This window comes from Sus scrofa, chromosome 17, assembly GCF_054392235.1.
Source record: "Sus scrofa isolate SSC_HxYL_T2T_F1_AM1 chromosome 17, Sscrofa_HxYL_maternal_Yorkshire_Landrace_v2.0, whole genome shotgun sequence".
In the NCBI taxonomy this organism is placed as follows: domain Eukaryota; kingdom Metazoa; phylum Chordata; class Mammalia; order Artiodactyla; family Suidae; genus Sus; species Sus scrofa.
The window spans coordinates 57016363-57035687 of NC_139399.1; the positions used below are offsets into that span (position 1 = coordinate 57016363).

The window sequence follows — 19325 nt, forward strand, 5'->3', positions numbered from 1 at the left end:
ACGCTCCAGGAAAAAACACTTGCAGTGAAAAATGAGGACTAGATTTTCATAATAAAAGGTTTGATTGGGGAGTTCCCTTGTGGTGTAGTGGGTGAAGGATCCAGCGTTGTTGTTGCTGCAGCAGCTCTGGTCGCTGCTGTGGGATGTTCAATCCCTGACCCAGGAACTTCCATGTGCTAAGGGCACAGCCCCAAAAAAGATTTGATTAGGACTTTGGTCCTTATCTGTTTCAGTTTTTGTTTTGTTTTGTTTTGTTTTCATCTCATCCCGAAGATTTTAAGTGACGGCCATCATCACACATCTGAAATTCCAAAGCCGAGCATTTCTGAAAACGATAAGGAATTTTGGGGGATAGGAACAAATGTGGGGCCAAATTCATCCGGAGGGGAGGGAAATACATACCCAGTCCACACTGCCACAAGGCTGTTCACAGTGCTTACTAAACACAGTGCTTCTCAACCGGCATGATTTTTGCCCCCACTCTTCCCTCCATGACACTGAAATGCCTGGAAGCATTTGGGGTTATTTCTGGCATCCAGCGGGTAGAGGCCAGAGGTTCAGCCAAATACTCCACGATGGACAAGACAATACCCCACCACGGTGAATCAGCTGGCACAAATGTTAGTAGCATCAAGGTTGAGAAATCCTGATTTATTAAACGCAGTGGGGGGAGTTCCCATCATGGCTCAGAAGTAATGAACCCAATATCCATGACGCAGGTTCAATCCCTGCCCTCGCTCAGGAGGTTAAGGATCCAGCATTGCTGTGAACTGCCTGGTGTAGGTTACAGATGCAGCTCAGATCCTGTGTTGCTGTGGCTGTGGTGCAGGCCGGTGGCTACAGCTCCAATTCGAACCCTAGTCGCAGGTGCAGCCCTAAAAAGACCGAAAAAAAACCCCAAAAAACCACATTGGGAACAGTCATACTCTTTTTCACTGCAGAAATGTTGTGTCTAATTGGGGGGAGGAATGCTTATTAGCTCTTTAAAATCTGGAAAATTCTGGCACATATCTGGACCCAAGGTTTAAGGTAAGACACAATGGATCCATACTTTTAATCCCATGCCAATTTTAAAAATGAACAAAAAAGGGAGTTCCCGTCATGGCTCAGCAGTATCGAACCCAACTAGGATCCACGAAGATACAGGTTCGATGCCTGGCTTCACTCAGTGGGCTATGGAGCCGGCGTTGCCATGAGCCGTGGTGTAGGGTGTAGACTCAGCTCAGATCCCGTGTTGCTATGGCTGCAGTGTAGGCTGGCAGGGGTAGCTCTGATTCAATCCCTAGCCTGGGAACTTCCATATGCTGCAGGTGTGGACCTAAAAAGCAAAAAAAAAAAAAAAAAAATCCAAACTTGAGGAGAACATGAAGGAGTTGATTTTACGTGGAGCCAAGAGAACCGGGTTCCAGTTTTATCGGAGAGCTAACACCTTGGGCTCTGGTTTTGGCTGGTTGACTAGAAGTGAACTGATCGCACAGAGCAGGTTGTGTCTCCACAGTGCCAGCTTCCTGGCTAAATGAAGAAACACCGTCACCACCAACCCCCGTCAGCAGAGCGAGCTTGGTGAGCCGAGAGTAATTTCCAGAGACGCTTCCTCAGGGCGCCACCAGAGCAGCCCGTAAAACCCTCTTAGCAAGTGCGGAAGGCATGTGCCATCTCTGACCTCAGCTATCGTGCTCCCTGTAGTGTTTTTAGAAAGGTCGTTATATATTTCTGTCATCGTGCCTTTTATTGCATCCATCATCTGAAAGAGAAAAACAGAAACAATTCAGGTGATCGCCTCCCTGAGGCTTCTTCTAGATGATGTCCAGCTAGGATCTAGCTGGAGAAAGCAGTGGTTTCTCTGCTGAGGGTGATTTTGCTCCCTTCTGGGACACGGGGCATTTTTGGTTGTCATGACTGCGGGGGGCGGGGGAGAGGGGTACTAACGGCGGGGGGGAGGTGGGGGTTTGGGGAAGGAAGTTCGAGATGCTCTAAACACGCTACTGCGCACAGAACAGCCCCCACAACAAAATTCCCCAACCCTTAGGAGTTCTCGCTGTGGTGTAACGGGTTAAGAATCCGGCTGCAACAGCTCAGGTCACTGCAGAGGCTTGATTCAATCCCCAGCCTGGGAACTTCCATATGCCATAGGGGTGGCCATAAAAATTTAAAAAAAAACCAAAAAACCAAAAAAAAACCAACATTCCTAACCCTAAATTCCCCAGCCCCAAATGTCACTAGTGCCAAGGTTGCAACTCTGGTGTACAGTAGGGTAGGAATCACCCACGAACCCCTGTGGCACACCGTGGGAATAGTTCAAAACCATAAAGCCAACTTAGAGCCACAGGCTCAACTGGGGAGAATGAATTTGGCCCCAAGATAGTTTGGCCAGCCCAGAGGATTCAGGGAGGGATTATTGTGATGCTGTTTTTTGGACTCTCTTCTTCTTTGCTTTATTGTGCTAGCATCCACATACCGCACAAGTCACCCGTTTACAGTGCACAACTCAGTGGCTTTTAGTCTACATCCATGACTACAATTAATTTCAGAACCCGTTCATGACCCCTGCACAAAAGAAACCCTGCTTCCCCTGAGGCTTCCTGCCTCAACACGCCCAGATATGCGTGAATCTGCTCGCTTGTCTCTATGGATTTGCTGAGTCTAGATATTTCATATAAAGGGAATCGTATAACACATGGTCCTTTGTGACTGGCTTCTTCAACTTGGCATAGTTTTCAAGATTTGTCCCTGTTGCGTTCCTTTTTTGTTGCTGTTGTTCTTTTTTCTTCTTGGCCACACACACAGCATGTGGAAGTTCCTGGGCCAGGGATCAAACCCGCACCACAGTAGTGCCCAGAGCCACAGCAGTGACAATGCCAGATCCTTAACCCGCTGAGCCACGAGAGAACTGTGTTGCATTCTTTCCATTTACGGATGAAGGCTACGGATCTCACAGTGCGGATCCAGCTGGTTTGTTATTTTAATGCATCTGCTTGGGGCAGGGCCTTTCCAGTTTGTTTCCCCGTCTTCCTTTTCTTTGAATCTGACCCCTGAAGGCCTCAGTGGGTCTGTGACGACCACTCAGTCCCCTCAGTCCACTGATGGAACGCGTCTGCACGATGGATTCTCTTCCACCTGCCACCTGCCGGCTGACCCCTCCCGCATCACAGGAGGAAGAGGAGGGGCGGGGGACCAAACAAGGTCTCAGATCTGCCAAGCCTCCCCTGTGCTTCAGTTTGCTCCAAAGCAGTGAGACGGCAGCACAGAGAGCCCCCTCCCACCTGATGCTTGAGCTGTTTTCCCACCCACACTCCCTGAGCCTCAGTTTCCCCATGAATGAAACAAGGGTGATAACAGTGCCCTCTTGTAGGGTGTGCACAGGATTAAGTGAGAAGACCACGAGAAAGGTGCATGGGTTAGTACCTGCCAAGGAGGAAAAGGCGTTCATAAAGAAAGACCTGTTGGTCTTATTTGCAGAGAAAAGTTAATTCGCGTAAGCGTGGCACGGCAAAACTGCTTCCAACCCCCAAAACAGTAACCCCCTATTCACCCCAAAATGGGCAGAAAATGAATAAACTATCTGTTGAGATTTCTGCTCCCAGCCTGCTGCAGGGGTCACAGGGGGGTGCTCCAGCAAAAACACGTTGTGCCTTGCAGTCAGTCACTCTGCGTGGGCCTCCTTACCCACATCTATTTAAAATATTAGAACGAAATTGCTTTACGAGAAAACTTTAGAAAGTGGATGAAATTCAATACGTTACTAATCCAATAGCTACATTCCATTTTAAAGAAATCATGAATCTGCAGGCCGACTTTCGTTCTTACTTCCAAATATAGCAAAGAAATCAACATTAATAAAGAGCGCCCTTCTGCCAAAATACGCAAATCTAGGTCTTCAACTCTGGGTCACCTCGGAGACAAGAAAGTTCATCAGCTGCAAAAATATGTCACTGTGTTCATTTTCTTAATAGCAAAGAAAACGTCTATCACAAAGCTCATTCCTGGAGTTCCCGTCGTGGCTCAGTGGTTAACGAATGCAACTTGTACCCCTGAGGACGCGGGTTTGATCCCTGGCCTTGCTCAGTGGGTTAAGAATCCAGTGTTGCCGTAAGCCGTTGTGTAAGTCACAGACACAGCTGGATCCCGTGTTGCTGTGGCTGCGGTGTAGGCCGGCAGCTGCAGCTCTGATTCAACCCCTACCCTAGGAACCTCCATATGCTGTGGGTGTGGCCCTAAAAAGATGAAAAAAAAAGGCTCATTCTTCTGGGATTTCTCCTGTGGTGCAGCAGGTTAAGGGTCTGGCGTGGGTCGCTGCTGTGGTGTAGGTTCGATGCCTGGCCCAGGAACTTCCACTTCCACATGCCTTGGGTGTGGCCAAAAAAAAGCTCATTCCTCAGTTCTGCTCTACGAGTGAAGGGGTACAGTGGGGAATGGAATAAAAACGATCGTAAGAGCAGAGAATGGCTTGGTTCGAACTGGGGGCCAGATCCGCTAGGCAGGCCTCGGTTTCCTCTTCTGCCAACAGACAATTTGGATGCAATCAATCAAAGGCAATCAAAGATCTGCAAGCAGAAGCCAGATCAACTGCAAGCAGAGTAAGAAACCATTTGGGCAACACCAGACATCTTTTTTTTTTTTTTTTTTTTTTTGTCTTTTTGCTATTTCTTGGGCCGCTCCCGCAGCATATGGAGGTTCCCAGGCTAGGGGTTGAATCGGAGCTGTAGCCACCGGCCTACGCCAGAGCCACAGCAATGCAGGATCCGAGCCGAGTCTGCAACCTACACCACAGCTCACGGCAACGCCGGATCGTTAACCCACTGAGCAAGGGCAGGGACCAAACCCGCAACCTCATGGTTCCTAGTCGGATTCGTTAACCACTGCACCACGACGGGAAGTCCTAGACATCTTTCTAAATCAGTCATCTAAACCACCTCCTGCCATTGAATTCTCCTGTAAACCTACGACAGATCACGTGAAGATCACATTAGGAAGAAAGTTCTGGTTTGGCGCCATCATGTCTAACACTTTCACAATAACCTCTCTTTTTAGCAAAAGAAAGATGGACTTAGACTTCAAGCCTTGACAAAGAACAGGATCTGGTGAGGTTAACTTTATTTTAGTTCTTTAAGTCGACTTAAATAAGAACATTAAGTCAATACTAGTTCAAGTGGCAACAAAAAACTAATACTTGAATCCTCCCTGTTCGGAAACTTGGGGACTCTTTAATAATTCTTGCATTTTATTCAAAGGGGGAGAGACATACTAAATAAGAGACAAAGTTATCCCCATAACCAGATTCTGGCTACCTCTTCAGCCATACTGCCTCTTAAGTAGGGCTGATTAAAAAAGCTACATGTGGGAGTTCCTGCCATGGCGCAACGGAAACAAATCCGACTAGGAACCATGAGGTTGCAGGTTCAATCCCTGGCCTCGTTCAGTGGGTTGGGGATCCAGCACTGCCGTGAGCTGTGGCGTAGGTCACAGAAGTGACTCAGATCTGGCGTGGCTGTGGCCGTGGCCGGCAGCTGTGGCTTCGATTGGACCCCTAGCCTGGGAACCTCCCTATGCGTCAGGTGTGGCCCTAAAAAAAAAAAAAAAACAAAAAAAACAAAAAAAAACAAAAAAAAACCACATGTAGAATTCCCATTGTGGTTCAGGAGGTTAATGACCCGATGTTGTCTCTGTGAGGATATGCGTTTGATCCCTGGCCTCACTCAGTGGGTTAAGGATCCAGTGTTGCCGTGGCTGTGGCATAGACTATGGCGACAGCTCCAATTTGACCCCGGCCTACAACCTCCCATACGCCACAGTTGCTGCCATAAAACGGGGAAAGAAAAAAAAAAGCCACGCATAAAAACACTGTGGACACTGGACAGCTGTGGTCAGCAGGCTTGATGTGAAGTCACAAATCAGCCAAAAGCCCAGTTAAGAGCACACTCTCTAGATCCTGGCAGCTACCATTCAAATGCCAGCTTAGACATTCACTGATTACATGGCCCTGGACAAGCTGGGTAACCTTCCAGGCCTCGATTTTCTCATCTATAAAATGGGGGTGATAGTAGCACCTGCCTTGTCAATCTGTCATAAAGGTTGAATACATCACATACCAAAGGTGCTTAGAACAGTGTCTGGGGCAGAGTAAACGCCATGCGGGCACAGGCACGGGCTAGTCTAGTGTCATCTTACCCAGCATGACACTCAGGTGGTTCTTTTTTTTTTTTTTTTTGTCTTTTGTCTTTTGGTTGTTGTTGTTGTTGCTATTTCTTGGGCCGCTCCCGCGGCATATGGAGGTTCCCAGGCTAGGGGTTGAATCGGAGCTGTGGCCACCGGCCTACGCCAGAGCCACAGCAACTCGGGATCCGAGCCGCGTCTGCAACCTACACCATAGCTCACGGCAACGCCAGATCGTTAACTCACTGAGCAAGGGCAGGGACCGAACTCGAAACCTCATGGTTCCTAGTCGGATTCGTTAACCACTGCACCACGACGGGAACTCCGTCAGGTGGTTCTTGATCTCAGCCCTCTGGTGTTTGTGCCTTGAGTAATCCCTGCCTAGCAAGGCCTGGCCTCAAAGCCTGCTTCTGACCCACAGAACACGGCCAGCGGAATGGACGGTCACTTGTTTGACTAGACTGAGGCTTCCACCCGGCTTGTGGGCTCTTTCTATCCCTCGCTGTGATGAAGCAAGCGGCCGTGCTGGGCAAGCCCACGTGGAGGAGAAGTGAGGGCGGCTGCCAGCCACCCGCCAGCCGGGCGCTGAAGCCCGCAGCCCACAAGCCCTCAAGGAAGTGAATTCTGCCCAGAACCATCTAAGTGAGCTTGGACCTGGATCCCTCCCCTGTCCCATCTTTCGGGAAACCCAAACCCTAGCACACACCGTGACGTCAGCCTGCCAGAGCTCCTAACGCAGCAGACTGCACGCCTGACCCACAGAAACCGAGAGACAGCAAAGGCAACGTCGTTTGTACGTTTTGCGGTAATTTGTTACACAGCAACAGATAACAAATGACCAATACAAATTCGTGAATAAGAAATTATAATAGAAGACTCTCACAATTTAGAACTAAAAAAGACTCTACCTTTCACACGATCTAATTGCTGTTTGTTATTTTTTTTTTAGGGCCCCCTGTGCGGCACACGGAAACTCCCAGGCTGGGCATCAAATTGGAGCTATTGCTGCTGGCCTACACCACCAGCCACAGCAACACAGGATCTGCGCCGCTTCTGCAACCTACACCACAGCTCACCAGCACGGGATTCTTAACTCACTGAGCAAGGCCAGGGGTCGAACCCGATTCCTCATGGATACTAGTCAGGTTTGTTACTGCTAAACCACAATGGGAACGTCTCACCCAACATAATTAAAGCAACTCCTATCATAAGACTTGAATTCTAAAAACAACTATCCTCAACTACTGTCACCAAGTCCATTAACATGAATAGTTTACTCACAGCTAATTAATTAGTAATTTATCCACTAGTAAAGGGTCACATATTATTGCCTCATAAGTAACTAAGTACTCTTAGATTACTGTCATTAGCTACTATTATGATAACAAGAAGCCCATCAAGGAGAAGTTAGGCGGCAACATACAGTCTTTCGACAGCACCCACTGTATGCCAGGCACTGTTCTAGGCCCCCGAAGTGAGGCTGACAGACAACACCCTGCCCTCAGGGAGCTGTGATTCTGGTGGTTATTCTTTACACCGAGGGGTCCACGGACATGAACCCTCACATCACTCCGGACCCTGATCTGGCAGCAAGGAGGACCACAGGCTTTACTCGCCCGATTTCAACGATGAGCATAAAAGCACGTGGCAAAGACAGAAAGAAAGAGCCTGAACTGAGAGGGTGCCCATGAGGGAACCCAGAGCAGGTGACCTGCCCACCTGCCCCTCGATAGGAAGTGCGCTATTGGACGAGCCAGGGAGGGAATCCACTGCCTCCCGGTCCATCCTGGTTCCTGGAACGATCTGGATGCAGGTATCAAAACTGGCAAGTCTCACACTGAAGCCTCTGTCACTTTGGTCTCGCATTGCGTCTAATCGCAAACTAACCCCTTGGTCTCTGTGAAGAGAAGGACCAGTCATCTGTTCCAGCAGCTTAAGGAAAATCTGTTCTTTGATTATTTTTGATGTTTTTAAAACATTGTTTATTACAGTTGACTCACAATGTTCTGTCGATTTCTGCTGTACAGTAACGTGACCCAGTTACACACACACATACATTCTTTATCTCACATTATCCGCCATCAGGCTCCATCACCAGTGATTAGATAGAGTTCCCTGTGCTCTACAGCAGGGTCTCACTGCTTATCCATTCCAAATGCAATAGTTTGCATCTACTAATCCCAAACTCTCTGTCCATCCCACTTCCTCTCCCTCCCCCTTGGCAACCACAAGATGGTTCTCCATCTCCCATGAGCTTCTTTTCTGTAGATAAGTTCATTTGTGCCATATATTAGCTTCCAGGTATAAGTGGTATCATATGGTATTTGTCTTTCTTTTTCTGCCTTACTTCACCTAGTATGAGAATCTCTAGTTGCATCCATGTTGCTGCAAATGGCATTATTTTGTTCTTAATGAGCGACTTGAATTCTGAAGGGTAATTTCGATTCTATGTCCTTTTCCTCTTACGTGCTGACTTTAGAATCTAAACCCCCTCATAGGAAGGGTCCGTCTATTCTGCATTTCTCAGCTTATACCCCGCTTCAGCCCCCAGTGGAAGAGTCTGGTCTTGGAGATCCTCCATAAAAACTGGGTCTTCCCTCCCAAGCACTCCCTAAAACCTATGAGAGGTCATGACCCTTAATCGAATGGTGCCCATGTCCCACCAGGCGCCTGCTGGCACTCACTTTGCTAGTGTACTTGGCAATGTCCGCGGCCACGTCGGCTGAGGCGGTGGCGATGGGCAGGTCTGCGCTGACGGAGGAGGCGAGGGTGCTCGTGGACCCCGAGCTGGTGACGAGGGGCGATGACTGGGTGCTGGTCACCAGGGTGATGGTGGAGGTGGACGGGCTCTGCGTGATCTCCTTCTGCTGGACGGCTGGGAAGGCAAAGGGGCCTGGTCACCCCACCGCAGCAGGAAGGCTGTCCCAGCACGAAGCTGCGGTGAGGGGGCAGAGCCCCTGACATACCCCTGCCAGCTCCTCTACTTTGAAGTGATAAGGATGTCTGGCCAAACAGGGCAGGCTCCTCTGAGCCCTTTCTAGGCCCCGACCTTGGTCTATAGAGACTAATGTCATTTCTAACAGCTCAAGGCTGCATCTCTAGGATGACTCCACCCCTGGAAAAGTCCCCTGCCTGAGAAAACTCAAGGCTGCCAAACGGACTGACCATCCCAGCCAACCCTTAGCGACAGGGCCCATCGCCCAGCCTCCGTGGGAGGATGGCACCTAACGTCAGTAGGTACCAGTGAGCAAACCCAATGTGCCAGTGGGCCAATAAGCCCTCCCCACTTTGAGGAAACGTCCACTTTCTGACTCTACGGAGCTGCCGCCCACCCCCTCCCCAGCCCCCAATTCTCCCACCAAATCCCCAGTGGTCTCCCGTGTACACGCTGGCATTGACTTCAATTCATGCTGGACTCTTCCCCCTACTGCAATAGCACTGCCATAGCATACAGCAGGTGAAAACCTGCCCTTACTACTTTAGCTAATGTCCAGCTTTGTTTACCTTTGACGAGACAACCTGGAAATGAAGAACCACACTATCCATGAGCCCCTTCCTGCCAGCACCCACATTCCCCTGGGGAAGCCTCATTAGGCTCAAGGGAGATGAAGACAGAAGACGGGAACCGGTCAGCCCAACCAGAAATACCCTCGACTCAGTTCTGCCCCACAGACCCTTCAAATGGCAAGATCGATTCAGCCATACGCCAACCCCGCTCAGCCAATCTGCGCGTCTGCCCCTCTCCCTGCCCCCTGTCTCTGTAGGGTTTCATGGGTGGGGGAGGGCAATTCAAGATCTGACTGCTCTCCAACCTCACCTCCTGCTTCGACCCTTTCACAGAGTCCGACTCACGAGGGTGCACTCGGCGTGTGAGTTTCAATCACGGGGCCCAACCTTCAAGGATCTGGACGTGGATTTCCCCGTGGACAAGATCTACCTCAGGGCTCAGGAGAGCTGGGCAAACCAGCACCTATCGGACGGGCACTTCGTGGGCTCTACATCAGCTCCAGATGGAGCCTCCTGCCGGGCGGGGGGCATAACTCCGCAACATCAGCAACCAGTCCCTGACGCCAGCTCTTCCCGTGTGTGTGACTCATCTCCAGATCTGAAGGCAACCCTTGCTACCAACTTCTTACACTGTACTCTTTCCAAAATAACGCGCAGAAGTTCACAGATGCGCACAAGGAAACTTTTATACAAAAGTATTCATTGCAGCACTGCTTACAACAGGAAAAACCTGGAAGCAACCTAAGTGTCCATCAGTAGGGGATACTTTCAATAAACTGTGGAATACTATGCAGCAGTCCAAAAGAATAAGGTGGAGCTCTATGTACCGACATGAACAGCCCTCCAAAACATGCTGATGGGTGGGGGGCAAAAAAAGCAAGTATGGTACCATTTTTACGTTTTAAAAAAGAAAAAAGAAAAAAAGTAATATTTTATGAAGTCATATATATATACATAAATATATATGCATACATGCATAAAAAAGATCTTACAGTTAACAGTGGCCACTGAGAAAGGGTGGAGAATGAAATGAAAAGTCCATCAGGACAGTCGATGTTTGTGCATCTTTTGTGCCTATTTCACCCCTTTCGAAGGAGAACATATGCATGTGTTGTTTATAAAATGAAAAAAAAAAAAGAAAAAAAGGAAAAAGAAAAGTAAAAAAAGTAAGTTGCAAAACAATTTTTAAAAATAATGCCAAATGGAATGTGTAAGGCCTCCAGGATACTGTGGCCAGGAAACCAAGGGGAACTGAAAAAATAAAACAACGATTATTTTTCTCCTGTTGATGTGGCAAAAAGGGACCGGGCGCCACGGAGAGCAGAGGGGGAGGCTCGGTACCTTTCACAGCCTGTCTGGTCTGATATCTCGTCCCCTGGGAAGACTGAGGCTGCTGCTGCTGGTTTTGCTGCTGCTGCTGCTGCTGACGCTGCATCTTCTGCATGTGCCACTTTTGGGAGGACGTTTGAAACTTACTTGACGAGTTCCACACGACCCGCTGCACGGCCGGGGCAGTCTCCTTCGGTAAAAGCGGCCTCTGCTTTTTCACCGGGCTTCCCGTGGCAGCGGCGGCCGGGGCCGTGACCGTGGACGTGGTGCTGGTGGTGGCCGTGACGCCAGCCGTGGGAGTTTGGGAGGAAGAGCGGGTGAGGACTGGCGTTTCTGGGGGAGACTGGCTGCCTGCCGTTGTGGATGGTGGAGCTTTCCCTACAACTAAAGCCAACATGTGAAGAAAACAAACAGAAGGTGGGTTTGACTCAGGTTTGCACGCAGGGTCTCCGTGCCAGCAAGTTCTCAGTGACCATCCAAGGACAGCGTGCCAAGGACCCCCCCCCCCCCAGTGAATGGCACATTGTCACCTTACGCACTTAGGCCACTTCTACAGCACGTTCTGTCTTAAAACACCCGCCTCAGGAGTTCCCATTGTGGCGCAGTGGAAACGAATCCAACTAGGAACCGTGACATTACGGGTTCAATCTCTGGGCTCATTCATTCAGTGGGTTAAGGATCCGGCACTGCCGTGAGCTATGGTGCAGGTCACAGACGTGGCTTGGATCTGGCGTTGCTGTGGCTCTGGCATAGGCCCACAGCTATAGCTCCCATTCAACCCCAAGCCTGGGAACCTCCAAATGCCGCGGGTGAGGCCCTAAAAAGCAAAAATAAACAAATAATAAATAAATAAAATAAAATATCTGCCTCCTTAGGGAACCAGCCCTTGCTCACATCCGAGACACACATCAAAGGCTCTGGGGGACTAAGACAAACTTGACCCAGGCCCTGCCCTCAAGCGGCCCACAAACGAGTAGATGACGCAGCGGACGAACACAATCACTGGAAGTGTCTTGTTTCACCAAGTCAGAGCTGGGTGAGCACCGTGAGCAACACCCAGCCAAAGCCAATCCAGAGATTAAGAGAAACCCTTTGACCGGGCCACCCAGAAAGCATGTGCCCCAAAGAACCAGAGGGCTTCCCAGTGGCCAAAGCGCCCAATCACAGTGAATCCACCTGGAAAGAAAAGCATCCCTTTAACCTCTTCGGATTCCCCCAGAACAGTCTCAGTGTGGTCCCCAGAGTCCCAACACCTAACTCTAAAGGGAATTCCTCCCGTGTCAGGACCATGCCCTGCACAGCAGTATTTACCTAGAATTTAGAAGCCTTGCGCTTGTTCTGATTACAGTCATTCCTCTTACATCTTTTATGTAGAGGACACAATTCCGTTTTACCTACTGTGCAGTAGTCAACTTTAAGTCTAGAATGAGCTTAATTTTTTCTTTTTTTTTTTCTTTCTCTTTTTAAGGTCGTACCTGGGACATATGGAGGTTCCAAGGCTAGGGATCAAATCGGAGCTAGAGCTGCCTGCCTACGCCACAGCCACAGCAACACTGGATCTGCGACCTACACCACAGCTTGCGGCAACGCCAGAGCTTTAACCTATTGAGCGAGGCCAGGGATCGAACCTGCATCCTCAGGGAGACTATGTCAGGTTCTTAACCCACTGAACCACAATGGGAACTCCCCTTTAATACTTTTTTCTAAAGAGCTGTTGCTTGAAACTTGAAAAATATTAAATCAATAATTATACAAGCAGGACTCAGGAGTGGCAAAAATAATGAATGTGATTCAAGTTTGAAAAAAGCTGCCTGGAGTTCCCACTGTGGCTCAGCCGTTAATGAACCCGGCTAGCATCCACGAGGACGTGGGTTCAATCCCTGATTTTTCTCAGTGGGTTGAGGATCCAGCGTTGCCCTGAGCTATGGTGTAGGTTGCAGACCTGCACTGCTGTGGCTCCGGCCTAAGCCAGGGGCTACAGCTTCAACTGGACCCCTAGCCTGGGAACCTCCACATGCCACGGGTGCAGCCCTCAAGAGACACAAAAAGACAAAATTAAAAAAAGAAGAAGAAAAGAAAAACTCTGCCTTTGGGAGTACGTCTTCTGAGAAGAGCTGGGCTATGGGGTGGGGGAATAGGATTTCAACCGGGAGGAGGGAGAATTTGAGGGGAACAGTTTTAGCCAAGACACGTTCAGGAATAGGCAGCACTTTGGTAAGTGAGGGCAGGCAGTAGAAGGGGTGGCCAGAAGGCAGGTTAGAGCCAGAAGCACTGAGCAGCAATAGAAGGGGGGTGGTTATCACTGCAGAGGCCCCAGCCACTGGAGAGGTGACCCTGCCCCCCAGAGAGGATCCCCTCTGTTCACACATGGGCTCAGGTCAGCAGCCCTGATCTCAGTCCATATGTCTTGACACCCAACTCTTTTTAATAGGACGATGTCTGTCTTTTTAAGATTTCTATCACCCGGAAAAGACAAGAGCTTGATTAACCTAAGGAGGCTTTTTGGTAAACTGTTGGGTTTGGGGAAACTAAGGTGAGTCAAAGGGAAAGACAGGCTGACCTTCCGGAGGGCGTGGGAGTGGGGGGTGTGTTTCTTGGTGGTTGTCATACCTGGCTGGCCCCCCCACTCCTCTGGGCAAGGGTCCAGCCAAGTGCATGGGCAAGAACACAGGGTGAGGCTGGAAGAAGAGCCCTACCTGCAGTGAGGATTCCCTATCCTTCCCCAGGGTGACCTGCCAGATACTGCACACAGCCCCTGCCCCTCCCCAGCAGTCCCCCAGGACAGGGCTTCGAACCTGCAGAAGCACCTCCCTTTTTTGCCACGTGACCAAAAAATACACTGTTCTGTGGATTAGCTAGCCTAGGCCCTCCTCAGGCAAAAGCAGCCACAAAAAGGTCCTTTGCGCTCACTCTCTCATCTTGCAAAAGCAAACAGCTGGCTTTGCAGATGGGCTACTGCTCTGCAGGAGTCATGGCTGGTGCTCTTTTCCAAATAAAAAACCAGGAGGGTGCAATCTGAAAAAATTCCAAGCTTGAAGCTCTTTTGTGGGGTTTTTTCATTCAGATACGAAAACGTGAATTTCTAGAAGATTCTGATGGTTTATGGAGGGGGTTTAAAAAAAAAAAAAAAAAGGCCATGGAAAATTCCAGTTGTCCTAGAAATTGGGAGTGTATCATCACCTGGCACCTCAAAACAGGTGAATTTCTTATTAAAGGCCAACACTCCAAAAATAGTCCCAGTGAACTAATCTACTTATTCCAAAATTTGTCACTGTCTTGTACCTAAAAGTAGGACTTTTTAAGAGTAAGGCTGGAAATGACTGATGTCACAGGGTAAGTTTGATCAAGGTCTCTAAGCAAGATCCTTTGCCTCTCCTCTGAGAGGGCCAGCTAGAAACGCTGCTGGAATATCTGAGCTGCATTCCTAGCCAAGTGGGAAATAGCTGACCTCCTGGCGAAGGGAAGCTGGAGGCCACCAGAGGACTCTCCAAAATGCCCTTCACTTGAGCAACTCAGAAGTGAAAGCACATGGTTGAAAAGATGCTCCCCTGCAGAGTCTTGACAGGAAGTCAATTCTTTAGGACCCACCCCCACATCCAGGGGCTCTGGATTTCAGACTAGTCACTCCTGCCCCAACCCCTAGGAAGCTGCCTTAATTGAATTCAGTCTCAGAATCATCTTCAGCATTGTGGAACCCACACACACTTTGGGACTCCAGAAGGAACTTCCTTCAATCATCAGAGCAAGGAAGAGCTCGGTTTCACTTAGTTAACTGGAATGCTTTTTATTTTTATGGAAAATACAAGATCTGTTAAGGGACTCATGTGTTTCTCTTTTTGCTTTGACTGCTAGGAAGCTCAGAGCCAAAACAGAAAAGCCCAATGTTGCTAACTCTGAAAGCTTTTCCCAGAGAGGTCAAACTTTCCCCAGACCTTTCACTCTTCTACCTTCTTTTACACTCATTTCTTGACTGTCACTTCATTTCATATCGGTTTGTCACAAGTCCTTTCTGGAAGGGACCAAAAAAACCAGTCAATCAAAAGATCTGTTTCAGAAAGAAAGGAATATAGGAAATGTACCCTTTGTAGGAATACTGCCATCTGCACCCAAATATTCCCACAAACTTCATGGAATAAATGCTACTCCCACTGTTTTCTGCAGCATCAGAGATGGTCCCTCAAACCCGATCCACAACTGAATTGGATTTTTCAGATGCCATCTATAATTCTAAGGGCTGGTGTGGGGGTTCACCGTTCCTGTCCCATTCAACTGCCTCTCTCTCTTCCTCCACTGCACCACTGAGACATTTCATCCTCTTCTGCAGAACTGCAGGAACTGAGATTCCAGAACAGCTCAGGTTGATACAAACACAGAGCAAAGATTCTCAAAGCCCACCCCCACTTGCTTTAAGCCGTCAGACGTTGAAACCCCACGGGGACACAGAATTGAGAAGCTAGCTCCTCTCATAAGTTAGGCATAGTCAAAAACTGGACCTGGCTATTCCCAAATAACTCACACAATACATGAGGTTTTATGGCTACAACCATAAAGTACATCCAGTTTTATGGCTACAACCTCTAATCTGTCCTTAGGCAATGCTTCTCCGGGGCCTCAACGAATTCTTCATTATCTCCTGCGGGCATGCTGGATCCCCTCACCACCCACTTGCCCAACGAGCTGAAAAATCTGCTAACTGCCTTGTCAGAGGGAGGGACACCCTTCGAGCCATTCCCATGTTCCTTCTGGAGGGCCTGCCAACATGCCTGGGCTGGGGCAGGTGTGAAGGCAGCCACGGCTGGTTCGGGGCTATCACGGCAGCAAAAGTAGAACTGCTGGGACACAGATGCTGCTTCTCAACCAAGGGAGATTCCGTCCCCCAGGAGACATCCAGCCATGTCAAGATATTTGGGATTGCCACCACTGGGCAGGTGCTACTGGCATCCAGTGGGTAGAGGCCAGGGTTGCTGCTAAACACCCCGGATGCGCAGGACCAAGAATTATTTTCCAGGGCCCCAAGAAGATCTCGGCATGTGAAGCGGGGAGGGGGGTCACCCACCCAAACGGGCTTGCACTCTAGTAAGAAAATGGTTTTCGAGATGCCTGGGCAGCACGAGGGAGGGAAGGGAGGCTAAACTCATCAAAACCTTCGCACTGAACACTTGCAACAAATTCCGCCTTGTCAAAGCTCTAAACATAGACAAGGAACCCAGTGAGCATGTTGGGAAAGAAGCTGCTGAGGCTAAAAAGGGCGGCTGAGAGCAACCACTACTTTCTAAGAGACTTGTTTTTCTGTGCTCAAAACCAGCCGCTCTGGGTGTCGAGCAGGTCAAAGGTGGGCAGGTCCAGCTTAAGTCCTGGTCCTGTTCCGTAACTACCCAGGTGACTGGAGCCACCCCTCTGTGATGCAAGGCCACAGGGCTTCAGAGAATACCAACTGCAAGGTGGGTGGCACTCTGGAGCCAAATCAAGCAACCGGAAACTGGGACAACCACTTACCATCCTGCTTGGGAGATGGTTCTTTGGGTTCCTTCTTATTTTTTCGACCCTCCCGCCCAGAATGGTCTTCTCCTAAATCTATGACAAGCTCGCTCTCGGAATCGGAGTCCAGGCCCAAATGCACTGTGGGGGAATCCGTCTCATCTTTCCCCTTCAGCTTATCCTTTGCGGGATGAGGCGAGGGTTTCGCCTTCTCTGCAAAGTCCTTCTCGGGCTGGGGGCTCGTCTTCTCCTTTCCGGAGCTCTGCTCTGCTTTCTCGCTGGCCGGTGACGGGCTGACCTTCAGCTCCTCTTTTGTCTCCATGGGGTTGGCCAATTTGGGCTTTTTTTTGACAGCAGATGGCTCTTTGTCCATCCGGGCCCCCTCCTTGTCTTCGGCATCTTCTGGCTCATTCTTGGACTTCTGCTCCTCGTCACTGATAGACTCACTATCGCTACTATCTGACTTCTCAGAATCCTCCGAATCGCTGTGCTCGACAGCCGTATAAACATCTTCGGAGATTTCATTGATGCCTAAATTCAAAAAGAAAACCCAGCATGGGGCGGAGTCGCAAAATAAAGACCAGGACCCAAAAAAAAAAAAAAAAAACAAAACAAAACAAAAAAAACGCAAACATTTTCCACGCCCACTGCTGGAATTAAAAAAAACAAAAAACATTTCAAATCGAATCACACTGGCCTGGAGGGGTTAGTGGTAGATTCAAGTGGCAGCTGACTACAGCTGACAAACAGAACTTGTCTGGAGAGGGTTCCAGTTACTAACATTCAACAACGACATGGGACCAAACAACAAGAATTTCGAGTTTATCCCGAGCTCACTCTTGGCAGCATTGATAACTCAGTGGGACACAGAGAATGGGAGAGATGGAAGGGAATGCCAGACAATGAACTGTGGAAATAGATCCATTTTACAGAGTAGAAAATAGAGGCCCAGAGAAGTCATTTGTCCCAGGACAGAAAGAAAACCAAGACAGAGAGGCAAGGCTGGAACCCTGGGCTCCCGACTCGCCACCAGCGCTCTTCCCACAAATTCCCAAAGCATTCAAGTCCTTAACCCTTTGGGTCTGGAGCTGAAAGAAAGAAGTCAAAGTCTTAAAGACACGTTTTATTTAGGAAGCAAAGGTCTGAGCCAATGCTTCTGGGTATTTTGTTATTTGTTGTTTTTGTTTGTTTTTAAACTTCGAAGAAGCTGCTCAATTCACAAATCAGGAAATTTCACACAGAAATGGAGATGGCAGGCTTGTGCTGAAAGGGCACAATCTGGCCGCTCTGGGTCATGGGCTTGCAAGACAACAGCTGGATGGGGCTGAGAAGCCCGGGGCCCCTTTGGGTGGGGACCAGGTGCCCGGCCCCCATCTTGCTCCCCGTGCTGAGGCAGCGCGACAACTGCCCTGTGTTTGCATCGTCCTCCTACTCCTATCGGTGTTAAGAGGAAAGCACCTGTTGCCACGTCTCTATCAAAAAAGACAAACTAGGAGGAGTTTCATACACACAGAAACAAAAATGGGCAAGAGTTTATTTCCAACAATAGCTCCACTTGACCCATTCATGTTTTCTGCAGCTGATAGTGAGTGTCATCCGTCTGGAGGTAAAGAAATACCACGCCCTAAAATTCTGACGAGAAAAATCCCAATCAACTCTGTACTGTCTTCATTCTAGACCTGCTTGAGTGGGGTCGCTGTCCTGAGCTAGACACACAGAAGGGAAACGCGTAAAAGGTTAAGAGCCGGGAACCGTCCAGCAGGATCATGAGGGAGTTAGATCCACCTCCTCCAGGGCTCCATCAAAAACGAAAGACATCCAAATTCAATAACCCCGATCTGTGTGGTTTAATTTTGGGATCCCAGGACTGGTGCTACCGGTAACTAATAGGTAGACAGCCGAGGACAAGCCTGACCACACAAGCGACAGGAAGCGCTTGGGTACTGGAGCCCAACGGATATGAATTCCAATCCTGCTCCTCTGCTTTTATTGGCTGTGTGACCCTGAACGAGTGAACTACCTCTCTGAGCCTCAGTTTCCTCATCTGCAAAATGGGAATGACAACAGTATCTATTGACCTCCTAAGACAATCTTTGTACAGTGCAGGGGGGACAGGAAGCCCTTGGTAAATGGGAATATTAAAATTCTTATTAACAATAATAAACCAAGGAGTTAGAGCAGCTGCAGAGAGGACCCAAGAGGGATCTATAAATGGCCTGCAAAGTTTCCTCTATGTCACTCAATGTTCTAACCAAACAGGCAACCCAGCAAGCAACGTTTTTCTTTAACAGCTCGGATAACTTCCGACGACAGCTCCTTTCTCATCCCAAAAAACTTCACCCTGGACTGGCTTTCTTTCCTGAGACCCAGCTGACCCCAACCCACTTCTTTATAAATGCCCTTCTGGCTTTATTTACCTATTCAACAAATACTCCACAGCATTCCAAATCTACAAGACCAAGTCCTTTGGAGAAGGCAAATCTTCAAGAAGCAGCCTCCTGCTCTCCAAGAGCTTCCAGTCTAGGTTGGGAAGGATTCCCCCCACACAAGAGGAGCCATAAGGCACCAAAGGAGGCAGACAGATGGGGCGGGCCGTCAGAGGAGACTTCCTGGAGGAGGTGATGCCCAAGCTCAGCCCTCAGGACAAGATTCAGGTAGGCAGTATAAAAAGGCAGGCAGCACGGGAAAGAGGGAGGGAGGCAACAGGTACAGAAGCAGGACAGGTGTGCTGAGTGGGGAGCAGCCCGGCCTGGAGGGGAAGGGCTTGTGGTAGACACCTGTGGGTTACACTTGATCCTGATGTGGAGACACTGACATGTGCCCAAAGGAAGCACAAGGGCAAACTCAGGAGGATCTTT

At 49.2% G+C, this 19325-nt stretch overlaps 1 protein-coding gene across 50 annotated transcripts in view; it reads right to left on the reverse strand.

The window, feature by feature from the left end:
• The window catches only part of ZMYND8 (zinc finger MYND-type containing 8), a 148190-nt gene that overhangs the window by 11461 nt on the left and 117404 nt on the right, over positions 1-19325 (reverse strand). For 20 of the 50 annotated variants that reach the window (XM_085004145.1, XM_085004136.1, XM_085004139.1 and 17 more), the window contains 4 exons: positions 16486-16998; positions 11137-11373; positions 8838-9028; positions 1664-1744 (listed from right to left, as the gene is read on the reverse strand). In XM_085004145.1, the coding sequence (XP_084860271.1) occupies positions 1664-1744; positions 8838-9028; positions 11137-11373; positions 16486-16998 (1022 nt within the window). Of the gene's footprint in view, positions 1-1663; positions 1745-8837; positions 9029-11001; positions 11374-16485; positions 16999-19325 lie in introns of all 50 variants that reach the window. The other 30 variants (XM_085004123.1, XM_085004112.1, XM_085004126.1 and 27 more) reach the window with 3 other exon arrangements.